The sequence below is a fragment of the Tursiops truncatus genome, chromosome 6 (assembly GCF_011762595.2).
Source record: "Tursiops truncatus isolate mTurTru1 chromosome 6, mTurTru1.mat.Y, whole genome shotgun sequence".
NCBI classification, from domain to species: domain Eukaryota; kingdom Metazoa; phylum Chordata; class Mammalia; order Artiodactyla; family Delphinidae; genus Tursiops; species Tursiops truncatus.
In genome coordinates, this window is record NC_047039.1 from 26,667,797 (window position 1) to 26,692,553 (window position 24,757).

The following is a 24,757-nucleotide window of genomic DNA, read 5'->3' on the forward strand; positions in this document are numbered from 1 at the left end:
TCTATCTGTTTGTGTCATCTTCGATTTCTTTCATCAGTGTCTTATAGTTTTCGGAGTACAGGTCTTTTGTGTCCTTACGTAGGTTTATTCCTAGGTATTTTATTCTTTTTGATGTGATGGCAAATGGGATTGTTTCCTTAATTTCTCTTTCTGATCTTTCATTGTTAGTGTATAGAAATGCAACAGATTTCTTTGTATTCATTTTGTATCCTACAAATTTACCAGAATCATTGACGAGCTCTAGTAGTTTTCTGGTAGCACCTTTAGGATTTTCTATGTATAGTATCATGTCATCTCCAAACAGTGACAGTTTTACTTCCTCTTTTCCAATATGGAGACCTTTGATTTCTTTTTTTTCTCTGATTGATGTGGCTAGGACTTCCAAAACTATGTTGAATAAAAGTGGCGAGAGTGGACATCCTTGTCTTGTTCTTCATCTTTGAGGAAATGCTTTCAGTTTTTCACCATTGAGAATGATGTTGGCTGTGGGTTTGTCATATATGACCTTTATTATGTTGAGGTAGGTGCCCTCTATTCTCACTTTCTGGAGAGGTTTTATCATAAGTGGGTGTTGAATTTTGTCAAAAGCTTTTTCTGCATCTATTGAGATGATCATATGGTTTTTATTCTTTAATATGTTAATGTGGTGTATCACACTGATTGATTTGCAGATATTGAAAAGTTCTTGCATCCCTGGGATAAATGCTACTTGATCATGGTGTATGATCCTTTTAATGTGTTGTTGGATTTGGTTTGCTAGTATTTTGTTGAGGGTTTTTGCATCTGTATTCATCAGTGATACTGTTCTGTAATTTTCTTTTTTTGTAATATCTTTGTCTGGTTTTGGTATCAGGGTGATGGTGGCCTCAGAGAATGAGTTTAGAAGTGTTCCTTACTCTGCGACTTTTTGGAATAGTTTCAGGATAGGTGTTCACTCTTCTCTAAATGTTTGAAAGAATTCACCTATGAAGCCCTCTCGTCCTGGATTTTTGTTTGTTTGGAGTTTTTTAAATCACAAATTCAATTTCAGTACTTGTAATTGGTCTGTTCGTATGTTCAGTTGCTTCCAGGTTCAGTCTTGGGAGATTGTACCTTTCTAAGAATTTGTCCATTTCTTTTAGGTTGTAGTAGTAGTAGTAGTCTGTTATGGTCCTTTTTATTTCTGTGGTATTGGTTGTAACTTCTCCTTTTTCATTTCTAATTTCATTTCTAATTTTATTTGATTTGGGCTTTCTCCCTTTTATTCTTGATGAGTCTTGCTAAAGTTTTATCAATTTTCTTTATCTTTTCAAAGAACCAGGATTTAGTTTCATTGATCTTTTCTATTGTTTTCTTTGTCTCTGTTTCATTTATTTCTGCTCTGATCTTTATGATTTCTTTCCTTCTACTAACTTTGGGTTTTGTTCTTTTTTCTCTAGTTGCTTTAGGTGTAACTTTACGTTGTTTATTTTAGATTTTTCTTATTTCCTGAGGTAAGCTTGTATCTCTATAAACTTCCCTCTTAGAACTGCTTTTGCTGTGTCCCAGAGGTTTCAGATCGTCATGATTCTGTTTTCATTCAGCTCTAGGTATTTTTTGATTTCCCCTTTGCTTTCTTCAGTAGTCCATTGGTTATTTAGTAACATATTGTTTAGCCTCCATGTGTTTGTATTTTTTGCAGTTTTTTTTCTTGTAGTTGATTTCTAATCTCATAGCGTTGTGGTTGGAAAAGATGCTTGAAATGATTTCAGTTTTCTTAAATTTAGCAAGGGTTGTTTTGTGGCCCAGGATGTCATCTATCCTGGAGAATGTTCCATGTGCACTTGAGAAGAATGTGTATTCTGCTGCTTTTGGATGGAATGTTCTGTAAATATCAATTAAGTCCAGTTGGTCTAATGTGTCATTTAAGGCCTGTGTTTCCTTAGTGATTTTCTGTCCGGATGATCTGCCCATTGATGAAAGTGGGGTGTTAAAGTCACCAGCTATTATTGTGTTACTGTCAATTTTTTCTTTTATGGATGTTAGCATTTCCCTTATATACTGAAGTGCTCCTATGTTAGGTGCATATATGTTAACAACTGTTATATCTTTTTGGCTTGATCCCTTGATCATTAGGTATTGTCCTTCCTTGTCTTTTTTTTTTTTTTTCTTCCTTGTCTTTTGTAACAGTCTTTATTTTAAAGTCTATTTTGTCTCACATGAGTATTGATACTCCAGCTTTCTTTTCATTTACATTTGCATGGAATACTTTTTTCCATCCCCTCACTTTTAGTTTGTATGTGTCTCTATAGCTTAAGTGGGTCTCTTATAAACAGCATATATACAGGTCTTATTTTTGTATCCATTCAGCCAGTCTGTATCTTTCAGTTGGAGCATTTAATCCTTTTACATTTAAGGTAATTATCAATACATATGTTCTTATTGCCCTTTTATTAATTGTTTTGGGTTTGTTTTTGTAGGTCTTTTTCTTCCTTTCCTATGTTTTTCTCTTCTCTTGTGATTTGATGACTCTGTACTGTTGTATTTGGATTCCTTTTTCTTATGTGTGTGTATATCTATTATACATTTTTGGTTTGTGGTTACCATGAGGTTTTGATACAGCAGTATACACACACACACACATATATGTACACACACACAATTGTTTTCAGCTGCTGAGCTCTTAATTTCAAATGTATTTCAAATATCCTGCATTTGTACTCTCTTCCTCTCACAATTATGGGTTTAGAGATCCTATTTGTGTGTGGATGATTTCTTACCTTTACTGTATGTTTGCCTTTCCTGGTGAGCTTTCCCATTTTGTAATTTTCTTGTTTCCAGTTGTGGCCTTTTCTTTTCCACCTAGAGAAGTTCCTTTAGCATTTGTTGTGAAACTGGTTTGGTGGTGCTGAATGCTTTTACCTGTTGCTTGTCTGTAAAGCTTTTTATTTCTCCGTTGAATCTGAATGAGCACCTTGCTGGGTCGAATATTCTTTCCCTTTCTTCATTTAAATCGTGCCACTCCCTTTTGGCCTGCAGAGTTTCTGCTGAAAAAATCAACTGATTAAAAAAAAAAAAAATCAACTGATAACCGTAAGGGGATTCCCTTGTACATTATTTGTTGCTTATTCCTTGTTGCTTTTAATATTTTCTCTTTGTCTTTAATGTTTGTCAATTTGATTACTGTGTCTTGGCATGTTCCTGCTTTGGTTAATCCTGCCTGGGACTCTCTGCATTTCCTGGACTTAAGTGAGTGTTTTCTTTCTCATGTTAGGGAATTTTTCAGCTATTATCTCTTCAAATATTTTCTCAGGCCCTTTCTCTCTCTCCTCTCCTTTTGGGACCCCTGTAATGTGAATGTTGGTGAATTTAATTTTGTCCCAGGGGTCTCTTAAACTGTCTTCATTTCTTTTCATTCTTCTTTCTTTATTCTGTTCTGCAGCAGTGATTTCCCCCTTTCTGTCTTCCAGCTCACTTATTCGTTCTTCTGCATCATTTATTCTGCTATTGATTCCTTCTGGTATATTTTTCATTTCAATTATTGTATTCTTCAACTCTGGTTGTTCTCTATATTTTCTAATTCTTTATTAAAAATTTCTTGTATTTTCTCACACTGTGCATCCATTCTTTTTCTGAGATCTTGGATCATCTTTACTATCATTATGCTGAATTCTTTCTCTGGTAGATTGCCTGTCTCTACTTTGCTTAGTTGTTCTTTGGGGTTTTATCTTGTTTGTCTGGAACAAATTCCTGTATTTGCAGACTCAGTTCTGCAGGCTGCCTGATTGTAGTAGTCTTGTTTCTGGTGTCTGCCCCGGTGGGTGAGGCTGGTATAGATGCTTGTGCAGGTCTCCTAGTGGGAGGGTCTGGTGCCTGCCTACTGGTGGGTGGAGCTGGATCTTGGCACTTTGGTGGGCCGATGGGCAGAACCGTGTTAAGGGATGTGTCTAGAGGTGGCTGTGGGCTCAAGAAGTCTTTAGGCAGCCTGTCTGCTGATGGGTAGGGCTGTTGTTGGGCCTGAGGCGTCCCAGTACTGGAGACTACAGGCTGTTGGGTGGGGCCAGGTCTTGGTGCTGATGACCCAAGCAAGATGTCTGCCTCCTTGAGAGTTCATGTAGCTGCACACTCCCTGAAATCTCCACCACCCATGTCCACATCCCAAGGGAGAGCCACAGCCACAACCCCCTCCCCAGGAGATCCTCCAAGACCAGCAGGTAGGTCCAGCCTAGGCTCCTGTGAAGTCACTGCCTTTGCCCTGGGTCCCAGTACATGCGAGACCTTGTGTGCACCCTCCAAGAGTGGAGTCTCCACTTCCCCTAGTCCTGTGGAGCTCCTGCAATCAAGCCTTCCTGGCCTTCAAAGCCAAATGTCTCTGGGGCTTCTCCCTCTGATGTCAGACCCCCAGCTGGGGAACCTAACGTGGAGCTCAGAACTCTAACTCCTGTGGGAGAACTTCTGCAATATAATAGTTCTCCAGTTGGTGGATCGCCCACCCAGGGTAATGGGATTTGATTATATTGTGAGTGTGCCCCTTACGATCTTGTTGTGGTTCCTTCTTTATATCTTTGGATGTAGAATATCTCTTTTAGCAGCTTCCAGTCTTTTTTATCGATGGCTGTTCAGCGGTTAGTTGTGGTTTTGTTGTGAGGTAAGCCCAAGCTCCTTCCACTGTACCATCTTGGATCATCTCTCAGGAGTTTATTTTCCCATCATTTCACTTTCTTTTTCTTTTTTTAAAGAATTTTTAATTGAAATACAGTTGATTTAAACTATTTTATTAGTTTCACGTGTACAACATAGTTATTCAGTATTTTTATAGATGTACATCATTAAAGTTATTATAAAATGTTGGCTGTATTCCCTGTGCTGTATAATATATCCTCGTAGCTTATTTATTTTATACCTATTAGTTTGTACCTCTTAATCCCCTACCACTATCTTGCCCCTCCCTCCCTCCAGCTTCCCACTGGTAACCACTAGTTTGTTTTCTATATATCTGTGAATCTATATGTTTTGTTATATTCGTTTATTTTATTTTTTAGATTCCACATATAACTGATCATATACAATATTTTTCTTTCTCTGATTTATTTTACTAAGCATAATACTCTCCAGGTCCATCCATGTTGATGCAAATGGCAAAATTTCATTTTTTATGGCTGAGTAATATTCCATTATATATGTAACCCACATTTTCTTTATCCATTCATCTGTTGCTTAGGTTGTTTCCATATCTTGGCTATTGTACATGAAGCTGCTGTGATCACTTTATCTTTTCAAATTAGTGTTTTCATTTTTTATGGATATATACCCAGGAAAGGAATTGCTGGATCATATGGTGGTTCTATTTTCAGGTTTTTGAAGAACCTCCATAATGTTTTCCATAGTGGCTGCAATTTGCATTCCCATCCACAGTGTACTAGGGTAACCTTTTCTCCATATCCTTGCCAACATTTGTTATTGGTGGTCTTTTTGATGATAGCTATTCTGACAGGTGTGAGGTGATACTTCATTGTGGTTTTGATTTACATTTCTCTGATTACCAATGTTGAGAATCTTTTGATGTGCCCTTTGGCCATGTGTATGTCTTCTTTGAGAAATATCTATTCAAGTCTTCTGCCCATTTTTTAATCAGGTTATTTGTTTTTTTGATATTGAATTATATGAGCAGTTTATGTATTTTGGATATTAACCCCTTATCAGTCATATCATTTGCAAATATTTTCTCACTTTCAATAATAGGTTGTCTTTTCTTTTCGCCAAAGGTTTCTTTAGCTGTGCAAAAGCTTTTAAGTTTAATTAGGTCCCATGTTTGTTTTTGCTTTTGTTTCATTTGCCTTAGGAGACAGAGCCAAAAAAATATTCCTTTGATTTATGTCAAAGAGTGTTCTGCCTAAATTTTCCTCAAGTAGTTTTATGGGTTTCAGTCTTATTTAAGATATTAATTCATTTCGAGTTTATTTTTTTATATGGTGTTAGAGAATGTTCTAATTTTATTCTTTTACATGTAGTTGTCCAGTTTTCCCAGCACCACTTACTGAAGAGACTACCTTTTCCCCATTGTATATTCTTGCCTCCTTTGTTGTAGATTAATTGACCATAAGTTTATGGGTTTTGGGAGGGGCTGTTCATTCTGTTCCATTATGTATGTTTCTGTGTTTGTGTCAGTACCATGCTCTTTTGATTGCTGTACCTATGTAGTATAATGTGAAGTTGGGGAGTGTGATACCTCCAGCTTTGTTCTTTTTTCTCAAGATTGGTTTGGTAATTGGGAGCCTTTTTGGTTCCATATAAATTTTAAGATTATTTGTTCTAGTTTTGTGGAAAATGTCATGGGTAATTTGATAGGGATTGAATTAAATCTGTAGATTGCTTTGGGTAGTATGGCCATTTTAACAGTATTAATTCTTCCAATCCAGGAACATGGAATATCTTTTCTATTTGTTTGTATCATCTTAAATATCCTTCATCAATGTTTTAGAGTCTTCAGGTTATAGATCTTTCACCTCCTTGGTTAAGTTTATTCCTAGGTATTTTATTCTCTTTGATGCAATTTTAAATACGATTGTTTTATTGTTTTCTCTTTCTGATAGTTGATTATTAGTGTTTAGAAAACCAATAGATTTCTGTATGTCAATCTTGTATCCTGCAACTTTACTGAATTCATTTATTAGTTCTCATAGTTTTTTGATGGAACTTCAGAATTTTCTGAGTATAACATCATGTCATCTGCAAATAGTGACATTTTTACTTCTTCCTTTCCAATTTGGATGCCTTTTATTTCTTTTTCTTGTCTGACTGCTGTGGCTAGGACTTCCAGTACTACTTCTCAGTGGCGAGAGTGGGCATCCTTGTTTTGTTCCTGATTTTAGAGGAAAAGTTTTGGCTTTTCACTGTTGAGTGTGATGTTAGCTGTGGGTTTGTCATAAATGGCCTTTATTATGTTGAAATATGTTTCCTCTATACCAACTTTGATGCAAGTCTTTATCATGAATGGAAGTTGAATTTTGTCAAATGCTTTTTCTGTGTCTATTGAAATGATAATGTGATTTTTATCCTTCCTTTTGTTAATGTGGTGTATCACACTGATTGACTTGTGGATATTGAACTGTCCTTGAATCTGTGGAATAAATACCACTTGATCATGGTGTATTATCCTTTTTATATATTATTGAATTTGGTTTGCCAATATTTTTTGAGGATTTTTGCATCTATATTCATCACAGATATTGACTAGTAATTTTCTTTTCTCTGTAATGTCTTTTTCTAGATTTGGTATCAGTGTAATGGTGGCCTCGTAGAATGAATTTGGGGGTGTTCCCTCCTTCATTTTGTTGGAATAGTTTGTTACACTAGGTATTAGCTCTTCTGTAACAATAGTTTGTTACACTAGGTATTGGCTCTTCACTAGGTATTACTTGTGCTAACTTGGGCTTTGTTCTTTTTCTAATTCATTTAGATGGAGGATAGGTTGTTTATCTGAGATTTTTCTTGTATGCTCAGGTATGCATGTATTATTATAATCTTCCCTCTTATATTTGCTTCTGCTGCGTCCTGTAGATTGTGCAAAGTTGCGTTTTTTTTCATCTGTCTCGTTTTTTTCTGATTTCCTCTTTGATTTTTTCATTCATCTGTTGTTTCTTTTATTAACATGTCGTTTAGTCTCCATGTGTTTGTGTTTTTCCCATTTTTCTTCCAGTACTTGGTTTCTAGTTTCATACTGTTATGGTTGAAAAAAAAAGCTTGATGTAATTTCAGTTCTCTTCTATTTATTGAGACTTGTTTTTTGGCCTGGCATGTGATCTATCCTAGAGAACATTCCATGTGCACTTGAAAAGAATGTATATTCTGCTGTTTTTGGATGGAATGTCCTATATATATTTATTAAGTCCAATTTGTCTAATGTGTCACTTAAGACCAATATTTCATTATAGTCTCCAACTATTATTCTATTATTGTCAGTTTCTCCTTTTTATGTCTGTTAATATTTGCTTTCCATATTTAGTTGCACCTATATGAAGTGCATACATATTAATAAACGTATATTCTCTTCTTGTATTGATCACTATATCGTTATATAATATCCTTCTTTGTCTTTTTTGTAGACTTTTTTTTTAAAGTCTAATTTGCAAGATATTAGTATTGCTACCAGCTCTCTTGTCGTTTTCATTTCCATGAAATAGCTCCTTCCATCCCTTCACTTTTAGTCTGTGTGTCTTTAATTCTAAAGAGAGTCTCTTGCACATAGATGGGTCTTGTTTTTTATCCAGTCATCCACTCTGTGTCATTTGATTGGAACATTTAGTCCATTGACATTTAAAGTAATTCTATATAGGTATGTACTTAACTGCCATTTGTTACTTGTTTTCTGGTTGTTTTTGTCATTCTATATTATTTTCTTCTTCTTTTAGTTTCTTCCCTTGTGGTTTGATTATTTTCTTTATCAAATCATGGCATGCTTGTGTTACTTTCTCCCTATTTTTGTGTATCTATTGTAGGATTTTGATTTGTGGTTACCTTGGGTTTCATATATGTTGACCTATGTATCTGCTTGTTTTAAACTGGTCGTTATTTAAGTTCAAACACATTCTAAAGGATCTACATTTTTTTACTCCCCTCCCATACATTTTGTGTATTTGATGTCATATTTTACATCTTCATGTTTATCCCTTAACTGTTGATTGTAGTTATAGTTTATTTTCCAATTTTTGTCTTTTAATCTTTGTACTAGCTTATGTTAAGTGATTGATCCACAGCCTTTGCTATATATTTGCCTTTACTTGTGGGGTTTTTCCTTTCCTATAAATCCTTACATCTTGTTGTAGCCTTTTTTTTCCCACTTGGAGAAGACCATTTAAGACTTCTTTTAGGGTTAGTTTAAGTATTGATGACTCTTTTCGTTATTTCTTATTTGAGAAGTTCTTTATCTCACTTCTAATTCTGAATGATAATCTTGCTGGGTAGATTGTCTTAGGTTGTAGATTCTTCCCTTTGAGCACTATAAATATGTCATGCCATTCCCTTCTGGCCTGCAAAGTTTGTGCAGAAAAATCAGCTGATAGACTTATGGGTGTTCCTTTGTACATGACTCTTTGCTTTTCTCTTGCTACCTTTAAATTCTCTCCTTATCTCTAACTTTTACCATTTTAATTATGATACATCTTGGTCTGTGTCTCTTTCAGTTCATCTTGTTTGGGATACTCTGTGTACCTGGGTATCTGTTTCCTTCTCCAGGTTCAGGAAGTTTTCAGCCATAATTTCATCAAATACATTTTCAACTCTCTTCTCCTTCTGGAACCCTTATAATGTGAATGTTAGCATGGTTGATGTTGTCTCAGAGGTCCCTTAAACTGTTCTCATATTTTAAAAATTTGTTTCTCTTTTTACTGTTTTGATTGGGTGATTTCCATTATTCTATCTTCCAGATCACTTATGCATTCTTCTCTATTACGTATTACCGTCTGTTAATTCCTTCTAGTGTGTTTTTCATTTTAGTTATTTCATTCTTCAGTTCTGACTGGTTTTTATATTTTCTAGTTCTGTGTTAAAATTCTCTCTGTCATCATCTATTCTTTTCCCTAGTTCAGTTAGTATTCTTATTACTAATGCTTTGAACTCTTTATCTGGTAAATTTTCTCTCTTTCATTAGTTGTTTTTTCAGAGTTTTTTCTTTGTTTTTTCGTTTTAAAGACATTCCTTTGTTTTCTCATTTCGCTTAATGTTTTTTATCTCTATAAAATTACGTGAAACAGTTACCTATCTCGGTCTTGAAGGGTTGTACTTGTGTGGGAGCATCTCTATGCAGTCTGCATGTGTTCAGTAGTTTCGGTGCGAGAGCTGGATCTGAAGTGAGCATGGGTCATGTCTTCCCCCAGGATATGCTGTCTGGTATCAACTTGTTGGGTGGTGGGGCTGGGGATGGAGGGGTTAGAGCCAGAGCCATGTGTGAGCTGAAGCTTCTTCTATGCTGAGTGGTCATCACTGCCCTATCAGGGGTGGGGTCTCATCCCAAGGTGCTGAAGCAGGGGTGGGGTCCGAGCTGGCTCCTTTCCCACTAAGTGTGCTCTCTCCCCTCTCCCAGCAATGGCACTTTTGCTCCAGGGGGCACAGTGCTGGAGCAAAGGGCTGCAGTGGGCACCTGGTGTGGGCCAGGGTGTACACTGGGACAGTCCCAGAATGCTAGTCAGCTCCATACAGCTCCTGATCTGCTGCCTCTGTGAGTGCCAGCAAAGGCTGCCCTTGCCCCATTTATATGCAGTGTTGGGTCTGAGTCAGTTCCATCCCCAACTGCACACTTTCCTCAGCAATGGCAGCCTTCAACCTAGTGGGAAGCTCTTCAGAGGTAGATGAGCTGGATGCATGCTAGGTGGTTTCATGAAACCATCCGGAATTCTGGGGCAGTTTTAATCTCCATTCTACACCTCATTCCTGGGAGTAAGCAAGCTTGTGTCACGAGCCAGGTCTAGGTTTCTCACAGCCCTCCTCGAAGTCCTATTAGTTTTCAAACCAGTAAGAAGACTTGTCTCCTTCTGGAACCCCTGTAATGTGAATGTCAGCATGTTGGACGCCAGGGCTGGGGTACCCAATATGTGGTTCAAACCACTCAGTCCCCAGGGAGGATCTCCTAGTGGTGATATCCCCCTCCTCTTCTGTGGGCCTGGATCCCAACCTGATAGCTCTTTTCCCTTCTTATCTGACTCGTGTGGATCTTTCTTTTACAGCTTTTGTTTTAGAAGAATATTTCTGTCCATTTCCAGTTTGTTTTCAGAGAGAATTGCTCCACTTTATGGATGTATTTTTGATGTGTTCTTGGGGGGAAGTGAGCTCAGCACCTTCCTACTCTGCCATCTTTTTTTTTTTTTTACGGTACGCGGGCCTCTCACTGTTGTGGCCTCTCCCGTTGCGGAGCACAGGCTCCGGACGCGCAGGCTCAGCGGCCATGGCTCACGGGCCCCGCCACTCCACGGCACGTGGGATCTTCCCGGACCGGGGCACGAACCTGCATCCCCTGCATCGGCAGGCGGACTCTAAACCACTGTGCCACCTGGGAAGCCCCTACTCTGCCATCTTGATCTCCTCTCCTCCATCCTTTTACTTTCAATCTCTTTGTGTGTTTGTATCTAAAGTGTGTGTTTTGTAGGTAGCATATAGATTAATTATGCTTTTTTATCCACTCTGCCAATCTTTGCCTATTAATTGGAGAGTTCAATCCATTTACATTTAAAGTAATTATGGTTAATAAAGGACTTATGCTGGTTTAACTATTTTTTTTTTCTGTATGTCCTACAGGTTTTTATCCCCTCCCCCCCCCTTTTTTTTACTTTTCTGCATACGTTTTTGTTAATTTCTTATTGGTTACCTTAGGGATTACAATTAAAATCTTAACCTTATAACAACCTAGTTTGAGTAATACCAACTTTGTTTCAACACTCTCCTCATATATGTCTCCATCCCTCCTCCTTTGTGTTGTTTTTGCACAGATTGCATCTTTATACATTGTGTGCCCATTCACATAGATTTATAATTATTATCTAATGCATTCTTTTAAATCATATAGGGGAAAAAAGGAATTAAAACCAAAAGTATAATAGTGTTGGCTTACGTATTTAGCTGTGTAGTTGCTTTCTTTATTTCGTCTCATGGCTTTGAGTTACTGTCTATTATCCTTTCATTTCAGCCTGAAATGAAAGTTCTTCTTTTAGCATTTCTTGTGGGGCATATCTTTTAGTAACAACCTGCCTTAGTTTTTGTTTATCCAGAAGTCTTAATTTCTCCTTCATCGTGAAGGTTCATTTTGCTGGATGTAGAATCTTGGTTGACAGTCTTCTCTTTCTCTACTTCAAGTATTTTTTCCTGTCCTTCACTTTCTCTTCTCCCTGATAGGCTCTGTATACTTTTCTTTTCTTCATTCTTTTTTTTTTTCTTTCTGTTTCTCAGACTTGATAATTTCAATTCTGTGGTCTCAAGTTTGCTGATTCTTTATTCTTCTTGCTCAAATCTGCTTTTGAGCTTCTCTAGTGGAATTTTAATTTCAGTTATTATACCTTTTAGCTCTAATATTTCAGCTCTAATATTTGGTTCCTTTTATAACTTGTGTCACTTTATTGATATTCTCATGTTGTTGATGAATCATTTTCCTGGTTTTCTTTTTGTCCATGGTTTCCTTTAACTCTTTGAACATATTTAAAGCAGTTGATTTAAAGTCTTTATTTTGTAAGTGCAGTGTTTAGACTTCTTCAGGAACATTTTCTATTAATGAAAATTAATATGGATCATACTTTTCATTTTCTGTATGGATCATACTTTTCATTTTCTTTGTAAAGATTTTGTGATTTCTTGTTGAAAACTGGACATCTGAATGTTATAAGTGATAACTCTGGAAAACAGATTCTCCCCTTCCCCAGCATTTGCTGGTTTTGTTTGCTGAAGCCTTAGCTAGTGGTTACTTTCTTTTTTCAAATTATATTCCATTATAGGTTATTACAAGATATTGGGTGTAATTCCCTGTGTTATACAGTAAATCCTTGTTGCTTATCTATTTTATGTATAGTTTGTTAATACTTCTAATTTGTCCCTTCCCAAGAATTTCTTGATTTTTCTAGGTCTTTAATAGTTCCACCTACATTTTAGAAACAGCTTGTATATTCCTACAAAATAGCCTTATGGGACTTTGATTCCAATTGTATTGCATCTCTTAAGCATCTGGGTAAGATTTGACACATTAACAGTAGTGAGTCTTTCTATAAACATGGCATTGCTTTGTTTATGTCTTTTTAATTTTCTCTCAGCAAAGTTTTATAGTTTTCAGTGTAAAGGTGTTACACAGCTTTCATTAAATTTACCCTGAGATAGTTGATATTTTGGAACGTGGTTGTAAATTTTATTGCTTTAAAATTTCCCTTTACAGTTATATGTTGGTAGTATATAGAAATATGGTTGTTTTCTGTTCCTTGAAGCCTGCAATCTTGCTAAATGTGCTTTTTAGTTCTAGAAATTGGTTTGTCTGCTCTTTTGGGTTTTCTCCATACACGATCTTGTCATCTGCAAATAAGGATGGTTTTCCTTTTTCTTTTCTAGTCTGTGCCCCTTATTCCTTTTCTTTTATTGGCTGGAACTTTCCACACAGTGTTGGCCAGGGACAGGGGGATCCTTGGGTGAAGTACATTTGGCATTTCACCGTCGGCACAGGGTTGGCTGTGGGTTCTGCAGAGGCCCTTCCAGATGGAGGAGGCACCCTCCAGCTTCAGCAGCTGTGCTTTCCATGAAGCAGGGTGGAACTCCTCAGACACTCTCCCTGCATCTGTGGGGAGCATCACATGGAATTCTCCCTTGGGATGTAACTGTGGTGAGATGCAGTGATTTCTACTGGGACATCATTGCATTCCTGGGGCAAACCTCACTTGGCTCTGATGTTTTATCTTTTTTTATAGTTGCTTGGTTAGATCTGCCAACATTTTGTCTAGACAGTTTGAAGGCTGTTGGGCCCTACTCTGTTTTCTTGCAGTAGCCTCATCAGGTTTCTGCATCACGGCCGTGCTGGCCTCACCAGCTATCACAGCTCATTTCCCAGTCCTTGTGCTGCTTCTCCTGTGGGGTTATACCTGAGGTGCAGAGAGCAGAAGGGCTGCCCTGCCACTGACTCCGGATCTCTGGGCACACAACCCTGCACAGCTCCCAGCTGTTCTGGTCCTGCCATAATGGCACTGACCAGTCAAGCAGGAGGCCTTGGGTTGGGGTGTGTGGTCCCCTTAGTGCGACTTCAGGGTTCATGTCCTGCGGGGTCTGCTTTGAAGCCCACTCTGGCCTGTGGACAGTCGGGGCATGTGGCCCAGAGGTGGGCAGGCTGCAGCTCTGTGGAAGGAGGGAGGGACAGTGGCTGCCTCCCAGCTGCATGCTTCCACTCTGGCATCAGCCATTAAAGGTGCCCCATGTCAGGTCCTGAGACCACCCTCTCCTGAGGATGGAGAAACTGTGGGGACCCCCAAGGCCACTGAGGGAGGCTAGCTGATTGAAGCCACGTTTCTTGTCTTGTAGATGAACACGTCTCGACCAGCAGTGGGGATGCCATGTCTGGCCCCGGCACCCAGCCCTCTACCCACCGCGGTCATTCCTGGAGCTGCTTCAGCCCAGCCTGTGCCCATGCCAGGTACTGCTCTCTCCTGCCTCCCAGCCCCGCCCTACGCACTGCCTTTGGGCCAGTATGGAAGCCTGATCCCAGCTCCAGTGTCCTGGGGGCCCTGGGCAGCCCAAGCAGGCAGCTGGAGCCTCGATGAGGGGCCAGGCTTGGGTGCAACAGGCACGCCAGCACTCCCCATGTTCTTGTGGCCACCTATGGTCAGCATGCCTGGCCCCAGGCTGCGGATCACATAGCTCCTCTGTCTCACCACTTGCCAAGTGGAACATACTGAACTGAATAGCCCAGAGGAGTCAGGTTGTGGTTTGGCCTCCAAGTCCTGCCCCGCCTGCCCATGGGTGCCCAGCCAGGGCGGCAGTCCTTGCTTTCTTTATTGCTGCAGACCTTGTTCCCTCTTAGTTTCCCATGGTCCACACTTGCTGTCTTTGCACTCACTTCCTGTACTTGAGTTGATGGTTAGAACATTGTAATCACCCTGCAGAAGCACAGTGCCTTGAATTCCAGCTTTTCCATTCCCTGATGGAAAGAGATGTTTTAAAAGATCATGTATCAGAAAAGATGTATTTCATTTACAGTTGGCTTGTGTATTGATATCTCTATTTCCCTTGTTAAGTTGCAGAGACATGAATGGTTTGAAAATCTGAAGCTAAAGTCTGATCTTGACTTTTCTGTTGTACGTGCTTTAAAAGAAATTGAACTAGTGACCTTGAATATTGAAGAGTTGCAAATGCTAGAAGAGTTCTGCTTTGTACTCATAAAACGAGGTCTCTCCAGCTGTATGGTCATAGATAGCAAACAGATGGACACACTCCCTCAAATGCAGTGCCACGGGCACTGCCAGCAAACTGCCCAGGGATGCATGGTTATTGGGGCAGTGCATTGCTACTGGTAGTTGGTCTCTTAGTCAGGAATGTTAGCATCTGTGTTTGGCTCTGTGGAACCTGCTGTAAAGCGCTAGGTAAGCAGACACGCCCTCATGACCCAAAGCCCGCAGGGCTGCTGTGAGTGTGGGGGAGGTACAAGTGTGTGTCTGGTGCAGGAGCACAGGCAGGCCGCCTGCTTTGCAGAGACAGTGGACCCCTTCTGCTCTGGGGGCCTGCCAACTCTCCTACTGACCTGCCTTCCTTTTCTGTCATTTGCACTGAGGCCAGTGGCCACTTGGGCCTAGCTTTGCCATGTGTTCACAGGCTGTTCCACCCACCTCTGGCCTCCAGACTTCTCCAGGCACTGAGGTTGCCCTGCTAGGGGTGGGAGTGTTCCTCTCCTGGAAATGTCAGTGGGGCTCATCCCAGACAGGCACCAAACAGCCCAGGGTGGGAGCTGAAGGCCCTGCTTCTCACTGACCAAGATGTTTCCCATTTCCCACTGGGAGGCCACTGGTTGGGCTGCCCAGCTGTGAATTGTATAGTTCTGCTGTACTTTGGGACTTTACTGGGACTGGCTGAATTATTTTGATTTAAATATATTATTCCATCAATTCAGTTAGAATTGAATTTTCTAGGTGATTATACAGACTCTTCTGCCAGGCCATGATACTATAGTAAGAGATTTCTGTTCTCTGTAATGTGCCCCTTGGTCCTTGGGTTGAGAATTATGTGCGCCTGGTTCCTGAGGGTGGTGGAAGCCGCCCTCTTCCCGCTCCCCTTGCTGTACCAGACATGTGGTTTGGAGTCCTGCCCTTGTATGTGAACGGTCAGTGGCACAGACTCCCCAAGAGATTGTATATTTGAAGGAGAAAAATAAACATTTTTGCTTGAAAACAGTGTGGAACAACATCTTTTTCTTATCTTCTGTCCACTTAAAAGCTGAACAGCCAGTCTCAAAGGGAGCATGGGGTGGGTAGCCCTGGCAGGCAGCACTGCCCTGTCCTGACAGTTTCACTCTCAGCTCCATGCCTGCTGTCAACACCTTGCCCAGGAGGCCGGGGTGGCCATGAGGGGCCTGGGGGCTGAGTGGCAGGTACTTTCTTCCTGGCAGGAGCCGGGTGTGATTGACACTGAGCCGACATGGCTCAGAGGACGAGAGTGGGCTGTTGGGCGGGAACCCCATGCCAGCTCTGTGGCTTCGGGCCTAGGTTGGCTTGTTCACTCGGCTTTCAAACTCTGAATTTGAACTGCATGTAGATGTACAGTGGACTCTGCCCCGTGGAGGGCATGAGTCTCACAGCCAACTAAATGGTGTCTCTGACCCCTGTCCATGTTGGCTGTCTCACAGAAAGCCAGGTTTGTGTGACTCACTTTGGACAGAGCTGGGTGGGGGGCTGGGCCACCTGCCCTGGGGTCACCTGAGGGGCTCTGCTGTCCTGTAGGTGCAGGGCCTTGGTGCGGATTTGGGGAGGGCCCCGTGGAATTCAGCATGTTTTCCTGGCTCGCCGGCCCTGATGGCCTTATGGTCAGCAGCTGGTGCCCCTGCGTGTGTTCTGCGTGTACTCAAGCTGGGGGTCGTGGTGCCTCCGGCTCCCCGCGGCTGGGGTGGCAGCCCTGGTCTGTTGGTCCTGCATTTCCACCGAGATGCAGTCAGGCTTTGTGCCCCTGGCCACCTGCAGTGCTCCGCCTCAGCGCTAGCTCTGAGCAGAGGCCGGGCAGGTCGGCAAGCAGACTCTGCTTGCTGTGCCCGTGGAGCCAGAGGTACCTTGCTCTCCAGGGCAGTGGGCCCTGCAAGACCCTGCCTGGTTTGGGCGGTTGCTCAGTGTGGAAGGTGGCCAGATGGCAGAGGCAGCCCGGGGTATGTATGCATAGTGCCTGGGTCATGGTCCGGCAGCCCAGCCCTCCAAGGAGCGTGACCACTCTGGTGTCGCCATTCCAACTTCCAGGGCCTCGTGTGACCGCGTCAGGCCTGTAATGAGCTGTGGCGGTTTTGTTTTCTAGATTCTGAAAGTGAGAAGCCCGACTGAGCCCAGGCAGGCCGACCCAGACCCAGACGCCAGGCCCCGTGTCATCTCATGCAGAGAAGGCGAGCCCACACCTCGTGTCCGGTTCACGATGTTTTGTAACCACTTTCTAAGCATTTTTTATTCACAATTGGAAACACAAATGTAAGCAAGAATAAAAAATATTTTGGGGGAAACAGGACGTTGGTTTTTCAAACTCCTTTCTTGTGGTCCCCAGACCGGCAGGTGGCCTGAGATGGTTGGTAAGTGAATGAGAGTGTTGGAGAAACTCCTGGGACCACACAGCGGGACAGGTCTGAGGGTAAGTATCCTTAGCTGAGGGATTCCTGAGTGTGGTGATGAACACTTTAGATGGTGCTTTACAGTACACTGGGTAGCTCATGGTCCTTGTGTCCAGACAGCAGCTGGGATGGGTCAGACGTGTGATAAGGTCCCACCTCTTAGAGAAGCAGCTGAGGCTGTGGATCTCAGGCGGCCTGGCCCCAGTTTTCAGGCATTCTCCTCCTTCATACCCAGGGCAGCCCCCATTCTATTGCAGAGCCCTGGAGGCATCAGACCCTTGGAGGCTGAACAGTGATACCCATCACTGGTGACGGCTCCCTGGCTCGCACAGACTTGGACCCTTGCGCACACAGCTCCATTCATTATGCTGCCCTTTGGGCTTCCTTACTCTGTCACATCAATCCACCAGGCACAGGACAGGCATCCACAGTGGCTTGAAATGGCCCTTCCTCCAGAATCCACATGCACCATTGGGAGGGGCCCGCCTCGGGTCTCAGACCCCTGGCTTCGATGGATGGCAGGATAGGCCCACTGGCCCTTGCAGGGCTGCACCACCACTGTGGTAGGGTGTCTGAAGCACAGTGTGAAAGACAGGAAACCTGCTAGTGGCCTCACAGGGTAACATGCAGTAGTAAAGTTGCAGCTTGGCCAGCAGGAATGGGGGCTCACACTGGGGCCTGGGGTTTGGGTAGAATTGAGGGGGTCCCACACCTTGAGATGAGAAAATTGTATCTTTGTGTTAATTAATCTCTGACTTCAGTTTAGTGTTTCCTTCAGTGAAGAATGTGGTGTAGGGGTTATGTCACCACTGGAGCCCACAGATGCTGTGTATAACATTGCAGTTGTCGTAGGCGTCCCCAAACGTCATTTATGGTCATCACACAAAATGCCAACCCCTGAGACTCAACTCCTGTCCAGTTGGCTGATGAAAGCAGAGCAGCCTCCCTGCCTCCCCACAGCTTCCCAGAGGGTGTGCGGGTGAGGTTTGGGGATGCATATGGGGGCTGCCCACCTCATCCCTTGCCAGCTCTTGGTGCTGCTGCCCGGGCCAAGTGGACATGCCCTGGTGTGTGCTCTCCTCTGTGATAAAGTAGAACAGGCCATTGTTAACATCTGTCATTACAGATGTAATGACATCGTGTATTTTCATTGTGTTCATTTTGTCATTGTCTGTTTGTGGCTCCTGTTACTGGTTTTCTATTGATGGAAGTAATGCACAGCTTACCTTTTCAGACAGCAAATTTATTTAAATCATTTTAAGCAAGTAAGAGTGCAGGTGCTAATGGTAAAAATTGGTGGTAAGATGGTAGTAACTAAAGGTATAAGCACATGAGCAAATGGTAAAAATTGCGAAGGCAGATGGCTGACGTTTGGAAACCCAGCAGTGGCTCACAGGTAGTCGTAACAGCCCCTGGATGCAAACACCTGTGAGGGCCCAAGCTTCCTCCAGAATTTCTGAGTAGGCAACAGTCAGATTCCTTTACTAGGGGGTGTGTTTCTGGTGGGGCAAGGGGGAGAGATTGGGTTGGAACACCTGGACAGATTGAATACCTGTTCACACCACAGCATCACTGAGCACTTACCCACTTCCCCCAGCACATCTTTGGAGGAGGAGCTGGTGGGTACCTTACCGCCTGGGACCCCAAGTAGCAGAGTCTGCCTCACTCCGATTCCAGGAGCAGCCAGGTCCTCCCTACAAGTGGGGATGGCCCTCTGGAAGCAGCTCTGTTGTCCCTCTGTATTGAGGCAGAGGGACAGGCCAGTGATGTTGATGGTCAAGCTACAACCCCAGGGGGGATCCTGCACATTGGTCTTCTGGGGCCCTGTACGCCCAGCCTCATCCACTGCTCAGAAATGCCCAGTGGCTCTCTGGAGCCCCCAGGTAAACCTTAATCCCCTGTGTTGAAGTCTGAGGCTTTCGGTGGTTGGCCACACCTGCCAGACGTGTCCCTCAGCTTCAGACTTGGCTGCTGGGACATGATTCGCCCACCCTAACTCTGCCCCCAGCTGCTCACAGTCCTGCAACACCCTTGGAGTCTCTCCTCCACTGAGCTCTGTCATGCGGCTGGCAGGAACATCTCACCAGACCCCCATAGGAGATCTTGGGTGTCTGTCTCATGTGTCATACTTCGGTTTAAGCCTCCTGAGGGCAGACCTTAAGGACGTCTTCTGTATCCCACACCTTCCAGAACAACTGTCGATGAACACAGCTGCTGCACAATGAATTGTTGCCAAAAGTAAAACTCTCCCTGTGAGTAGAAGTCTGCAGTAGCTTGTTGCTACTTATAGGATTACTGGAATGGAAAAGACCCACCTTGCGCCTGGTGCCTCCCGCACAGCAGCTTCCAGGCCCAGCACAGGCTTCCCAGGACAGGGACAGCAGCATCGTCCAGGTTTGCCCTGAGTTCCCCCTGCAGGGCCACGGTGGTGAGCTGCAGGCTCTGCTTTTCATTCTCATTCTGTCCTGGAGGGCTCCCCGCAGCCCACTCTCTGGTGTCTGCTGTGGTATGTGAGCCTCCACTCAGGTTGAACAGCTTCAAATCTGAAATGTGCCTTTTATTAAAGGGCTGGTTGATTCTCCATGACCCGGGAGAACTTGGAGAAACAAAAGTAAGCATCCCCAAAGGTTCTGAGTAACAGATTATGCTATTCTAGCACTATATTTCCAAGTCATAAACAATTTCATACTCTAGCCAGGGAGCTCAGCCTTGATGTTATGTCCTTTCTTTGGGAAATAAAACACATGGTGTCTTGGGCTGCAATAACAGAATACCACAGGCTGGGTGGCTTAAACAACAGATATTTATTTATCACAGTTCTGGAGGCCAGAAGTCCAAGATCAAGGTGCTGGAAAGTAGGTTTCATTCTGAGGCCTCTTTTCTTGGTGTGTAGGCACCGTCATCTCGATGTGTGCCCACATGATCTCTTCTTTGTGTGCATGTGGAGAGAGAGCAAATGAGCTCTATTTTCTCTTCCTCTTCTTATAAGGACACGAATTCTATCATACCAGGGCCCCACCCTTACGACCTATTTAATCTTAATTACTTCCATAAAGGCCCTGTCTCCAGATATAGTCACATTGGAGGTTAGAGCTTCAACATGAACTTTGAGGGGGACACAAACATTCAGTCCATAACACATGGCTTACTAAATAATTTTAGTACACAATCTGTTTGTAAGATGGAAACTATACTTGTCTCTATTTGCACACACACGCATTTTAAAACTAAAATTAAGTAAATACCAAATGTATATATACAGGGAGAGAAAGAAGGAGGGAGAGGAGGTCAAGACATATTTGTGGCAGAAAACTGAAAGGAAACACCCACTGCTCCTTTTGCTGAGCCCCACATGAGCTCATGGGGGAGATAGGGAACCCCTCCCCAACCCTAAAGCATCAGCATCGTGGACTGGAGGGACAATGTCCAGTGGTGAACACACCAGGCCAACTGCACAATGCTGGTCAGCACACCAATGCTGAGGGCCACAGAGCTCTTGGTTTAGAACTCAAATGGACAGAACTGCAGAAAAGAGAAAAAGGGGAACAAAGGACTGATAAGATAAATAAAAATCAAATTACAAGATGATAGACTTAACCCTAACTATATCAATAACCACGTTTTGTAATGGTATATAAATGGTCTGGTCACTTTGAGTAGAAGAAATTGTCACATTTGATTAAAAAATCCAATTTTATGTTGTGTACAATAAACATGCTTTACATATAAAGATAAATAGGTTTGGGTAAAAGGATGGACCAAAATATACCATCCTAACATCAATCAAAAGGAAGCTACAGTGACTATTAATATCAAACAACGCAGGTTTCAGAGCAAAGCTTATTATGAGGGCAAAGATATAATTTCATAATGAAAACAGGTCAACTCACCAAGAAAAGGTACAATTCTAAATGTTTTTACCCCTCATAACAACTTTGAAATGCGGAGGAAAACAGAAGAGAAATAGACAAATTCACAATCACAGTCAGCTATTTGAATAAATGGCAGAGCATGTAGACAGAAAGCCATTGTAATAGAGCCTGACTCCATTTTTTTTTTTTTCTTTTTTTGCGTTATGCGGGCCTCTCACTGTTGTGGCCTCTCCCATTGCGGAGCACAGGCTCCGGACGCGCAGGCTCAACGGCCATGGCTCACAGGCCTAGCCGCTCCGAGGCATGTGGGATCTTCCCGGACCGGGGCACGAACCCGTGTCCCCTGCATCGGCAGGCGGACTCTCAACCACTGCACCACCAGGGAAGCTCCTGACTCCATTTTTGATGTCTGAGTGCTGACAGCTTTTAAGTCTCACCCTCCCTCTTCTTCTCTGCATATCTTGTCATGCTGATAAGAAGCCCTAGTGCTCCATCCCTTGGCACCATGAGAAATTCATGCTATAAGTGGAATCTTGACCCTACTCCCTAACCACCATAAAAACCCTAAGCCAGTCTCCCTTCCCAGCCAGTCTCCTTTCCCCACTCACTCAATCTGTTTTGGATCTTAAAACCTCCTATGTGAGAAACAAACCTTTTTATCCTCTTGCAATGTGTGTGTGTGTGTGCACACACATCATCAGTCTCAATATCCAAACCAAATTTTGGGTGAAGGTCCCTCTTGTTTCCATGACATGACCACAACAATAACTAAGAACACATAAGACTTGAGCACCACTCTCAACCAGCTTGGCTTAACATTTCTAAGACTCCACCCACAGCAGAGCACACGTTCTTTTTATGTGTACGTGGTCCATAATAAGGCAGATTCTGGGCCATTAAGATGAGTGATAATAAATTCTAAAGGATTCAAATCATACAGATGACATTCTCCAACCACAATGGAATTATATTAGAAGTCAAACACAGATATCTGGAAAACACCCAAATATTTGCAAATGAGGTAACACACTTTTAAATAACCTATGAATTAAAAAGGAAATCAAATGAGAAATTAGAAAACAAACTGAATAAAAATGAAAATACAACACGTGAAAATTGGTGGGATACTGCTAAAACAATACTTAGGAGGAAATTGATAGCACTAAGCCTACATTAGAAAAGAAGACCAAATTAATGACTTCATCTTCCACCTTAAGAAACTAGCAGAGAAAGAAATTAAATCCAAAGTAAGCATAAGAAAATGAATAATAAAAATCAGTAAAACAGGAAAACAATAGAGAATATCAATGTAACCAGAAGCCAATACATGAGAAACTCAATAAAACTGAAAAACCTACACAGAAATCTCTTGCATTTCTATACACCAACAACAAAAGATCAGAAAGAGATTAAGGAAACAATCCCATTCACCATTGCATCAAAAATAATGAAATACCTAGGAATAAACCTACCTAAGGAGGCAAAAGACCTGTACTTGGAAAACTAAAAGATACTGATGAAAGAGAGAAAAGATGACACAAACAGATGGAGAGATATACCACGTTCTTGGATTGGAAGAATCAACATTGTGAAAATGACTATACTACCCAAAGCAATCTACAGATTCAATGCAATCCCCGTCAAACTACCAATGGCATTTTTCACAGAATTAGAACAAAAAAATTTACAATTTGTATGGAAACACAAAAGACCCCGAATAGCCAAAGCAGTCCTGAGAAAGAAAAACGGAGCTGGAGGAATCAGGCTCCCTGACTTCAGACTATACTACAAAGCTACAGTCATCAAAACAGTATGGTACTGGCACAAAAACAGAAATATAGATCAATGGAACAGGATAGAAAGTCCAGAGATAAACCCATGTACTTATGGTCAGCTAATCTACAACAAAGGAGGCAAGAATATACAAGAGAAAAGACAGTTTCTTCAATAAGTAGTGCTGGGAAAACTGGACAGGCACATGTAAAGAAATGAAATTAGAACACACCCTAACACCATACACAAAAATAAACTCAGAATGGATTAAAGACCTAAACATAAGGCCGGATAATATAAAACTTTTAGAGAGAACACTCTGACATAAATCACAGCAAGATCTTCTTTGATCCACCTCCTAGAATAAGAAAAATAAACAAATGGGACTTAAAAGCTTTTGCACAGCAAAGGAAACCATAAATAAAATGAGAGGGCTTCCCTGGTGGCGCAGTGGTTGATAGTCCACCTGCTGATGCAGGGGACACGGGTTCGTGCCCCGGTCCGGGAAGATCCCACATGCCGTTGAGCAGCTAGGCCCATGAGCCATGGCCGCTGAGCCTGCACGTCCAGAGCCTGTGCTCCACAGCAGGAGAGGCCACAACAGTGAGAGGCCTGCGTACCACAAAAACAAAACAAAAAAAAAAGGGTGGAAGATCTAAATAGACATTTCTCCAGAGAAGACATACAGATGGTTAAAAAAACATGAAAAGATGCTCAACATCACTACTTATTAGAGAAATGCAAATTAAAATTACAGTGAGGTATCACCTCACACTGGTCAGAATGGCCATCATTAAAAAGTCTACAAACAATAAATGCTGTAGAGAGTGTGGGGAAAAGGGAACCATCCTACACTGTTGGTGGGAATGCAAACTGGTACAGCCACTGTGGAGAATAGAATGGAGTTTCCTTAGGAACTGAAAATAGAAGATGTGGTACATATATACAATGGAATATTACCCAGCCATAAAAAAGAACAAAATGATGCCATTTGCAGCAACATGGATGCACCTACAGATTGTCATATTGAGTAAAGTAAGTCAGACATAGAAAGATAAATGTCATATGATATTGCTTATACATGGAATCTAAAAAGGGTACAAATGAACTTATCTACAAAACCAAAATAGAGTTACAGATGTAGAAAATAAACTTATGTTTACCAGGGGGTAAGGGGGATTGGGATAAATTGGAAGATTGGGATCGACACATACACACTACTATATATAAAATAGATAACTAATAAGGACCTACTGCATAGCACAGGGAACTCTACTCAATACTCCGTAATGGCCTATATGGGGAAAGAATCTAAAAAATAGTGGATATATGTATTTGTATAACAGACTAGCTTTTCTGTACACCTGAAACTAACATAATATTGTAAATCAATTATACCCCAATAAAATTTTTTTTAAAACCCTGAAAAAGCACTAGCTAGACTGAAAAAAGAAGACACAAATACCAGTATCACAAATGAGAGAGATGACATCAATTCTGGTTCCATAGATATTAAAAGGATTTAAAGGGCTATTACAAACATCTTTACACCAATAAATTTGATAACTTAGATGAAATGGACAAATTACTTGAAAGACACAAACCACCAAAGCTTCTCACCAAAGCTTACTTAAGAAGAAATAGATACGCTGAATAGCCCTGTATATATGAAAAAATTTATTTTGTAGTTAAAAACCTTCCCACAGAAACAAAACTCCAGGTGCAGATGGCTTCACTGGTGAATTCCTCTAGATAAGAGAGAAATAATGCCAGTTCTATACAAACTGTTCCAAATAATTCTGATGCCCTTATCCTATGCCAAAGATATTAAAAAACCCCACAAAACCTA

General features: G+C 41.8%; 1 protein-coding gene across 13 annotated transcripts in view; it reads left to right on the forward strand.

The window, feature by feature from the left end:
• Window positions 1-17,157, forward strand: part of WNK2 (WNK lysine deficient protein kinase 2) — a 153,649-nt gene extending 136,492 nt beyond the window's left edge. For all 13 annotated transcript variants that reach the window (XM_033857809.2, XM_033857810.2, XM_073805945.1 and 10 more), the window contains 2 exons: window positions 13,993-14,104; window positions 16,960-17,157. In XM_033857809.2, coding sequence (XP_033713700.1) covers window positions 13,993-14,104; window positions 16,960-16,985 — 138 coding nt within the window. In that variant the 3' untranslated portion in view covers window positions 16,986-17,157. The remainder of the gene's footprint in view (window positions 1-13,992; window positions 14,105-16,959) is intronic.
• The last annotated feature ends 7,600 nt before the right edge of the window (window positions 17,158-24,757 follow it).